Raw genomic sequence first — 10,751 nt, forward strand, 5'->3', positions numbered from 1 at the left:
AGATGTTATTAATCTAAGAGTTTGTAGGAAAATCGACAGGCACCATCAAAATCACGAAATACTAAGTCTTGCAGCAGAATTTTCTTTTGTTTACCAATTAACTGTACTGTTATCACCAAACCATTGTAATTATTTCATTTGGTCACGAATCTTTGTCTTATCACTACCAATATCAGTTAAAGGTGGTGACCGATCAAAGCGTTACAAAACCATGTAAAGATATTGCACGGAAAGCTGGTTGGAAACGCATATGCCGAGCATCATGCAGTAATTAAAGAAATCCAAGTCCTGCAAGAAATGGATCGTGCTTGCCGAGCTAAGATTAGGACCAGTTATCAGCCACTCAGTTCTCCACATAAACTGTTCGTCATTTTTTCAACTGATAATAAGATTATTGTTCAATAAACAGCGAAGCTATTTGGTAAAGATAGAGAAGCTTTCCATGTATTATCGGTAGGACTAGCAAGAAAAACGCAATTAGCGTAAGCAAAGCTTTCCTGTCATTTGCTTTTACTATTAATCATTCGTAGTATTTCGTTAAAATTTCATCTTACTTTTCGCTTATTCTGATTTCATCGTACCGCAAACTTATTGTTGTTGCATGAACCAGTACTTTTCCTTTATTGTTACATTTCATCGAAGTATAGAATTTAGACATAACAGTGGTATCCCATGTTTTCCTGAATGAAAATTTAATTTAAAACTAGATAATCGCTATATATATTTAGATAGAACATGCAGTCGAGGAGAGTTCAAACATCGACGTGCAGACAGACTATTACTTGTGTTGAAGACCAAAACGATTAAGTCTTACATTCGATGTTCTGAGTCATGACATGAATAAATGTGGGCTGTTGAAAATCAACTGTTTATTGAGGCAAGATTTGGAAATAAAATTCACGTTAAATGCATCTGCTTCTTTAAATGTGGCAGAGTAATAGCTTTACAATCATTACTTTAAAATAGTAATTCCCAACCGTTTCTTGACCAGGATTATTTTAGCTTTTTTATTTATAATATGGATCATCAGATGTAAAAATAACAAATTCTATTCGAAAATATGCTTTAGTCAAAGTTTTTAATATATTAGTTAAGCTTGGAGTAACATTATAATATAAAAAAGAAGGGATATAATCTTTATATTAGTTAAGCTTGGAGTAACATTATAATATAAAAAAGAAGGGATATAATCTTTAATAACCTTCGCGATCCAAATTTTAAATCTGCTCGCGGAGTGCTCGCAGATCACCACTTGGGAACACTAATTTAGAAGACAGTGTAGGTTATTCGTATGGTTGTTTTCTTTAGGTTTATAAACGAAACTTGTATCAGCGATATCGCGGAAACGATAAATGGATCGTAGAAGGTAAGTAGATTATTTGCAATATTTTCACTATAACGTGCATTTATATTTTTATACCTTGCTGTTAGTGTTTTTTATGAGCAATCCGAGAAATTCCTACTTTCTCTTTCATCCAACTTTCAATATTTATTCCGTTGGTACTTCATCGTCCAACTGTACTATTATTTCGCTGATTGTGCCGAAACCTGTTGGGACAGTCGTAAGAATTAATGATGAGGATGACAAATTTACTGATCAAGGGATAGTCCACTATCTGTTTCAGATATGATCATTTGTATTAAAAAAGAGCTAACGGTATGTACGGAAAATCCTATTTGCATATATTTGATTAGTCTTCATTAGAATGCTGAAAATGACTTGCTGAGCATTTCTGCTTTTATTTAATAAGCTCTAAGAAATTATTTTCTAAATTTTATCCAATAAAATATACTGTTCTGTATCAGTGTTCGACGGAAAATTATTGTTTGAAAAAACTAGTTTATATTCTTTGGATCATACATAGTTCCACAGTTTCCAGAATCCATGTAAACTTTGCTGAAAACAGAAAGTGTATTTTATTGATGGTTGGATATCCAGCATGTCATGCGGAATGTTCGTAATAGCATTAAAATCACTGAAAAGGAACTGGGTGACGATTTGTAGGATTTCTGTATCGTAACAAATCATAAGATTATTCTTCTAAGAACAGTACTTGTCAATGTTTTGTTGTATTTATACATCCTCATGTTTGCATCATCGAAAACTTTGGTTAGAGGCTTCAACTTATGACAGCTGGTTTAAAACTATAACTTTAGAACTGTAGACAAAGCAAAGGTGGTAGAATCTTTATTCGGATGAGGGAAACTGATCTTACTTGCATGTTTTAATACAGACATTTTGTGAGACATGATACTTTGAAAATATCGAATTTCCGAAGGTATGTAAAGTTTCAAAGCGCAGATGACATCATATTTTTTGGCCTTTCAGTGCAAAGTGCATTTGTGAGAATTTAATTCATCAATTGATCCAAAAATTTTTTCAGAAATTTGAATGCAATGTTCCTCCGGACCGGATGAAAGCTTTCTTATTATTGGATCGGATGAGCAGAATTCGAATACAACAATTATGGATGAGGAGACGTTAGTGTTAAAAAATGCTTAACAACGATCCTTTCTTGTCAGACAGGATTTTTTAATGTGGTTGAAATTTTTTAAAACTTTTAGGTTTGTGGAAGTTTTTTAGGACTGTCATTTGAAGTATTTCCTTTCTAGTCATGACACAGTTGTTTATAATTTAATCCTTTTTTTTCGTTTAACTTGTATCAGTTCTAGTCTCCCGAAACTTCAGGAACAACGATGCTTTTGCGGACGAGAAAATGTAGAATTATACCATGAAATGTTGAGGAGTGTAGGGAAAATGAGATCTCTGATCAGCGAAATGAAACGTATATCTGGTGCAAATGCTAAATATCATACAAGAATAGGCAGCGGAAGATGACAACAGCATCTTTGTTATCTGTTGTTTTTTTTTCTTTTTTTTGTTAATAGATTATTTTATAAGGAGAGCACTATTTTGCCAAGTATTTTGCGTTTGGTTCCAACTTTCTATTAGTGGAGCTGGTCATATGTGTGAGAATTTATTGTGGATGCCATTGCTTAGATTGTTACCACTACCATACCAGTTTCAAAACAAAAACGATTGCATCACGTTATTCAAAAAACAATTATTCATTTCTTTATAAATCCATACTATTATCATAAAAAGTCAGGTTTACTATTATTCAATAACACTGTTCGAACAATATTGTTGTAGAAAAAAAGTTGCATGTTATGCCTTTATGTGATGCAGTGCTTGCTCAACGCTTGTTTTTTATTCATGATTGTGATATACTTTAATTGTCAGTAATTTGATAATGAATCATAAGTTCGAAAAACAAACAACGTAGATTATTTTCTTGTAGAAATGTTAGTCTTTTTTGATGTTATCGATGTTAAATCTTGCATTGCCATCCTTTTATCTTGCAGAGATATTTTGTCGTATTTATTTCCGTTATTAGCCATGCAAACCTACCGTATCAGATCATCCATTCATAACTTCCTACAACGTGAAAAAGTCAACTTCATTGCTGTCTAGAAACTAATGAAATTAATGAATAACGCTTATGGTACGGGGCTTTGCATAATAACTGCAATGGATGATTTATATGTCCATGTTTCATGTGGACATCTGACGGATTTTCTGGGGCGTAGAAGTTTTGGATGGTTGATATAAGGAATCTCTCTCGGTAGATTTATGCTTCGTCATGTTTCATTGTAATTATTTCATCAAATGACGCAGTGGGACGGATGTCTTGGGAAATCTCGATAGCATTTAATGGATATATTTCTTTTTTTTCAAATGTTGGCCTCAATTGTTTGTTCACTGTATCTGTTAGATTTCATTTAAATAAAATTTTTATTCTTTAAGTCTGGAGACAGAAAATAGTATCGGAATGTTTCATGCATAACCTGATTATTTGAAGGGTTGATCGGACTTTTTTTATAAATGATTTGACATATAATTTGTAGTTTTTTAGGTGTGCTATATTGGAACAATACAGAATATATCGAATACGGTGCTACGCATAGCTGGAAGGATATGTCTGTTGTCTCGAAAGAAGCGTTAGTTTCATTTTTCATAATGATTTTTTCCGTGGACTAACGGTTGTTTTGTTTTTTGAAGGAACATGTGGTAATCTTCATTTTAAGCATATTCTTCTGTCGCTACAAAAAAAATGTATTTATATTAATTTCTATTTATTTAAACACATATTTGAAGAGAACATGCAAGTATACTCTTCTTTATGGCTTCCTTGCTTTTTCTTTTCTCAAATTCTTCAGTTGCAAATTTTATTTTATTATCCATTCAGGGATGCTGCTACGTTGTCGGTCGAGCAGCCCTCCGACCAGCTTGATGATAAAGAGAAAGTGTTTTCAAGTGTTTTTCTATCGGGACAGGGCCCATCGAAAGAAGTGAGTAACTTATTGATTCTTGATAATTATCCTAATGTTTTAAAAATTAGCGGAATATTTCAATTATTTCACAAACACTTTTTAATATATATTCAGCAGGTTGTTTTAGCTGTTAAAACTTTTTTAGCATCAGTGACATCTCTTTGTTTATAATTTTTTTTTTTTACTGCACTTTTTATTTGAGGACGTTTTCCTTTTTGTTTATCTTCTTTTGAAGTTCAACTGCCTTTGCGTGATGTTAGATTGTAGACTGAATTGTGGTTGTTTTAAATATTATTGAATATAGAATGTACAACTGATTAAATTTTTTTCGGATATTTTAGTGAATCTAATGGTGGATGTGCGTTATATATGCCAGAGTGTAACAGACTAAGAAATTGTTCACAAATAATATTGTTATCTTGAAATTCTGATTAAGATGAGAAATGTATCTGCTTTTATATAGGTTGAGAAATTTTTTTTCAGGACGACGAAATGAAAACTAACTGCAATAATACGTCAAGTGTTCCGTCGGTGGTGCCTCTGAGCCGTAAACGAAACCGACGTATTTGGACGCTTGTTAGCGGAGATGGTCACGATTTTAGATGCAATGCATGCAAAGGAATTATCAAATGCTGTTCACCTACAAATATAACTCGACACTATGCAAATAATCATCCCGAAGTACTGAAAACAGAGGAAATATCAGTCGATATGAAGAAGGAATCGGTTGAACTCGTTTTAGAGGTATGTTTTCCTTACTATGCTTACGTAAGGTTAAGCGCACATTGCGTGAATCCGATGATTTTTCTGCATCGGTTTCGTCCGAACATACAAGGAAAAAATTTTTTTTTCCGAAAATGGGGAGAATCAGTTTTGAAATGATTAACATCATGAAACAAATAGATGCTTTACAAAAGAGGACGAAATTGCATAAATGACAGGTGGGAACATTTATTTAAAAAAATATTGTGCGGTAATGAAAGTAAAAAATTTTCTTCTAAAACCAACGCCGTAAGAGAAACGATAATGTCGCTTAGTGCTGAGTATTTGTAAAAAAGTGTTTCATGAAATTACCAAGGAACAAATAAGCTCATTCTTTAGATTATTTCATGGCACAAATGAGTTTTTTAATTTCAAGGATGAGCTATGATTGCTTTTGAGCAGTATGTTGTGTGCTGTATGTTCCAATGATGCTGAAAGGCACCATCTGGCCTAATCTGAATATGACAAATTTATGCGTCGTCCAAATCACCTTATATAGAATAAATTTGACTTACTTGAAAATTGCAGAAAATTAGATCAAGTGTAATATAAGCTGCAAAATTTCTCTCACTTTTGCACTTATGTGTGAAATAAAATATACTTTCAGCAAAATCCAAAAGATGCAATGATTCCTGCAAATGATATATCAGGTGGTACCAGAATGAAGTAAGTTAATGTTTCAGGTTGGCTATTATGTACAACTGTACTTCATTATTTTTTGCTAACTTTCACAAATATCATTTAATGTCAGCAAAATGTAGTTGATAAAATTGTCAAATGATGAGAAAAAGAAAGCTGATCTTTATTATTTTCTAGGGCTGATTTAAAAACACAACAGTTCAAATAGTTTGTTTCTTTTTTTTTTGTTTTTGCTTATTGCTGGGTCACTTTTTAGTTAAAAAATTACAAGGAAAGTAGTTGTCAGTTTGGATTAGTTTCTCTAGAAATTCTCTTGTAATTTTTCAATTATCTAAGTGAAAACAGATTGTAGATGACAATGTCATGTTGAAAATGGATGTGTAAGTACTCTCTCCTTCCTCCTCTCTCAATTTTCCTATTAGTAATAACGACAGGTTTCGTTTTAGATAAAATTTGATATTAGAATATTTTGAGTTGTCTGTCATGAATTTTGTCATGAATTTGTAAGCGGAAATTTATTCCAAGAATATTAAAGAGTTTTCTTTTTTTGTGAGGTACGTTGGAATATTTACGGTTCATTCATCCGTATAAATGTGAGGTTATTTTTAGTACTGGAAAAATAGATTGGTCTTCGCCATCTATCAGGAAGATTTTGGAAAAAATTGCATCTAGAGAGTTAACGGAAAAAATGGGAACAGATATGATCGCGTATAAAACTGGATGTCAACTGTCACAGTCAACCGTTCGGAAACGAGTACAATGTTTACTTGAGGAGAAGGTAAGTTTGCTGGTCTGAATTGTTACGTTTTTTTTTTGTTTTTTTGTTTGTATAGATTTTACATTTTTTTTTTCTACTCTTTGTAGACCTTACTTCTTTTCTACATTTGCAATACTTGCACCACGTGTATTGTCTAATTAATCAGAGGAAAGGAAAAATCTTTTACACTGCTGCATAAGATATATAGCCGTAATATACGGAAATATGAATTGAAGCTTAAATGTCTTCGAAATTTATTTCTGCTGGTCTCTTTTTTAGAAAAACTATTTTAGTATGGGACATATTCATTACTGAGGAAAAATAATGAAACAATGGTGTCATCTGCACAAGTAAAAGATGGAAGAAATGAACCAGCTGGGTACTTATCTGTGGACAATGCTAGCAGCGAGGTGAAGAAGTTCGTTAAATCATCAGACAAAAAGGATCAGGAGCAGCAGTTGTCCGATGTGTAAGTTGTGGCGTAAAAAGATTGACGGTAAGCTACTGATGTTAAAATTTTAATACTATCTTTTATAGAACCGTGAGTACATCTCCTGTACCACCAATACCCCGGCAGGTCCGTTCCCTACGATTGAGCCGTTCATCGATAGTAATTCCGGAAAAGGATGATCCATCGAAAGTGCGAATATATCGGTGTAGTGCTTACGGACGAGGTAAGCAGGGTGCAACGTGCTACTATCGGTGCTCTAAATGTGATTCCCTTGCTAACAACAAGTTGAAGAATTCCGGTATGTTCTTTCTATCTGTCTTTTCTCTTACCGATTAGCTTTTCAGGTTTTGAGCTTAGATCGATGAATGCTATTTGCTTAGAAATAAGCTTTTTTTTGTCGCTTTCAGGCACATCAGCAAATGAGCATGCAAAACGTTATTTTGCCCATATTAAGACGAAGGATGGACGAATAATCGGAAATGCTTATCCAGAACATTTGCCGGAATGCAAACCAGTACCAAAGGAAGTTCAACAGCTTCAGGAAATTGACCGCGCTTGTAGAGCGAGAATTCAGGCTGGTAATCTAACACCCGAAGCAGCCAGGAACCTAGTTAGTTGTGTTATTTTTTCAGTTTTCATTTGATTAACTTTACACTTTGAAATAAGAACTGCAGTTTATGGATTTCTCTGTAACATATCTGAAAACCGTTAAATGGAATTTATATTTTTTTCAATACATTTAGGGGGCACTGGTAGCACAGAAAAACCGTGAGCTGAAGAGGCATATCCAAGATGATGATACTTTTCCGGATAAATGGAAATCACTTCCTAAGAAATACAGTCGATTGTGTCATCAAGCGGAAAGGATGAGGAAGCAAAAGAATCGACAACTTTTAAGGTTTAATTAGTTTTGGAATTTTTTGCTGCACAATTGAAAGCTCTGTATGTAAGCCATCTCACGTTATAAGCATAACAAGGAAAGAAACTGTAAAGTACAAGAACGTATATCGCAGCATACTGAAATGCGAAATGAGGTTCAGTGCTTCAAGTGTTTCAAACTCTTCAAGCAGTGCTAAACATTAATAACGTAGATAATGTGCAGAGAACAGTACCTACCATTAAGAAAAAACAATACTAATCAGTAAGCCAAGTAAGCTATTTCTTTATGATATACAAATACTTGAAATAATGTGCCTTCTTTTAGTTCATAAAGTGTATTGTTTTAGGATGATGAACAATGAACAAGGATATGGTGAAACCGAAGAAGATCAGAGGTTTAAATTACTTTCTGAGAAATTTCATTATTCGAATTAAACCTGACTATATCTATCAGCAGAAGTGTAATATTGAAATATGGTTGATTCTCAATGCTGAAGACATTAACATAGTGAAAGGAAGTAATGGAAATGGGAGAACTGATTTCGTAAAATTATAGCGGTATTGCGCATGAAGCGGAAATTATGAGCGGGCGTTTCAAGCATCCACCACTGATCATATTTGAACCAGATGGTCAGGCAGCGCGAATTTATCGTATAAACGGAAAATCGGATAAGCTTGGTATTATCTATTATCGTTGCTCGAAATGTGATGTTCTTTGTCGAAGACACAGAAGAATGGGAAATATAGAAGGTTCGATTATTAATTTTAACTTTCACCAATCATTTTGTTAATAGATCTTTATCATTTCATATTAGTTAATTGAAAGAAAATTAAAAGTTTGTTCCTGAAAAAGCAATAAAACATATTTCTTTCAAATTACTTATTTTACTTCACCCTTTTAAGAAAATCTCTTCGCTTTTCTATTAATGGTCTATCTCTAGTCTCCTTCATCTGAATTGTTTTCATCATCTTCATGGCTAAATGAAGTTGTTGAAACTACTGATAGTTCATCTTATTGACTTTCCTACTATATTTATCGAAAAACTGAGTTGGGATCCAAAACAACTGTATTTAGAAGTACAGAGATTTTGATGTTGTAATTATTTATTAGATACTGAAAAAAAAAAATAAAGATTGTGCTTTATGTGTAGGGATGACTCGAGCAACAGTGAAAGTGGAAGAGGATGCGATTCTTGAAAACATGTATCCTGCACATCATGAAGAATGCGAAGTCTTTACACTTGATATGATTAAAAATTTGGCAGAAAATCTCGATCGCTTCTATTTCGCTAAAGATTACGAACCTGTTATCCATGATTCTTCCAAAACGGTTATTCGTTATTATTTTTTTGATCTAACAATTAACAATAAATGGGTGAATAACTGGTATTATATTTCCTGTTCCTAGTTCTTACATTTGATATGTCATCAACAGAAGATGTATGGGTAATTCTGTTGATTTCCGGTTTTCTCAGTCATTATCTTTAAGCCTTTGTATTACCGGCAGTAGTTCGACCACTGAAATGTTTACCTACAAAAGATCAAATTTTTCAGGATCTCAGGTTTGCAGATGGTACACTAATCTCAAAAAATCAAATGCCTATTGTTAGTCATTCCGCAGTTGAACATGTTGTTGAAGATGACGAAATAGTTGACATAAGTAATGTTGCAAATACCGAAGAAGTGGATGATGACACGTGGGAAACAAGTCTGAATCAGGATGTACTGAATGCTAGGTAAGTTGTTGCTTATTCGAAGCTTTCAATTTATACGTTTCATTAACTTGTAGCTTTATATTCTTTTGTTTCCACATTCTGTCAAACAGATTAGTTTGACATCAGGAGATATCAACAGCCATATTCAGTGTAGTTTTTCATAAACACAGTCTGTATTTATTTTTTTCACAGAATAATGGTTTCCATATTTTTCTTATAAGCTTCTATCTAATTTTTAAAAATTTTGCAGAGAGGAAGATCATGAAGGGCCTATAGATGCTACATGCCGACGTTATTACGAATTGAACGTTGCACTGCGCCGTGTTATGATAGATTGTCTAGAGGAAATGAAAAAACTGCGAACAGAAATGAGAAATATGATGGAGGAAGGGAGACTACAATATGTGGAACAGTACGTGGAAGTAGATGACGACCATTACGAAGAAGTTATTGTGGATGAAAATGACTGATAAAGAAAGCGATGTGATATGTTTAAAATGAGTTGTATTCGGAAATCTTGTTCAATAAGGATTAGTATCCTTTCTTTTCTGTTTTATTTCTGATTTAAGGTTTCGGAGTTTATTTATTTCTTACGTTTCAAATTTTTCAAAGAATGATATCGATTGTGTACTAGATTAAAGTGGAACGATACTACTAATGAGTATTTTTTTTTTTATATATATATGCAATCACAATTTTTACTTTGTATTGATAACATATAATGTAAAATGATTTTAGAATAGTCGGCTGTTGGGACAAATTTATATATAGTGAAGTTTCGTAATTTAAACTAAGGGTGGGAAGAGAGAGGCGGTAACTTTTTTGAAATAAATAATGTGCTAATTTTAAACTACAAAAGTGGAAGACTATGGGTATGTGGTATTAATTAAAAATGTGAGATGTTAAAATAGCAAAATTAATAAGGAATAGGGATAGTTCAGGTACTCGAATCATTCGGTCGTTTAATGGGAAATGTTGTTGGTGATAGTACGGCAACATTGTTGGTTGTAATTGGATACTGCAATTAATAATCCTACCACTATCGAGCTACACCACTGTCCTATCTACGAAGTTACTTACGTGGTCACTCCTTTTTCTGATAGTTTCATTGGTAATATGTAAAAGGATTCATTGAAATGATGCAGTGAATACGATGAATTACTTATTATTTCACATTAGCTGAAGATTTGAATCTTATACCATTTCATTTTGC

General features: G+C 33.1%; 2 protein-coding genes across 2 annotated transcripts; both read left to right on the forward strand.

Moving 5' to 3' along the window:
* Positions 1-844: 844 nt before the first annotated feature.
* LOAG_07664 (hypothetical protein) lies at positions 845-2,839 on the forward strand (the record flags this gene model as incomplete). Its single annotated transcript, XM_003143197.1, has 6 exons — positions 845-901; positions 1,309-1,366; positions 1,432-1,562; positions 2,385-2,481; positions 2,566-2,575; positions 2,674-2,839. 6 exons carry the CDS (start codon positions 845-847, stop codon positions 2,837-2,839), a joined length of 519 nt encoding a protein of 172 aa, XP_003143245.1.
* Positions 2,840-3,911: 1,072 nt separating this feature from the next.
* Positions 3,912-10,008, forward strand: LOAG_07665 (hypothetical protein; the record flags this gene model as incomplete). Its single annotated transcript, XM_003143198.2, has 14 exons — positions 3,912-4,002; positions 4,251-4,353; positions 4,819-5,079; positions 5,705-5,763; positions 6,346-6,514; positions 6,787-6,962; positions 7,031-7,242; positions 7,352-7,554; positions 7,688-7,842; positions 8,171-8,218; positions 8,380-8,573; positions 8,975-9,153; positions 9,378-9,559; positions 9,789-10,008. Coding segments are annotated over 14 exons (2,252 nt in total), but the record flags the coding sequence as incomplete, so codon positions are not given.
* Between the last annotated feature and the right edge of the window lie 743 nt (positions 10,009-10,751).

Source organism: Loa loa (genome assembly GCF_000183805.2).
Source record: "Loa loa unplaced genomic scaffold supercont3.486, whole genome shotgun sequence".
NCBI lineage: Eukaryota > Metazoa > Nematoda > Chromadorea > Rhabditida > Onchocercidae > Loa > Loa loa.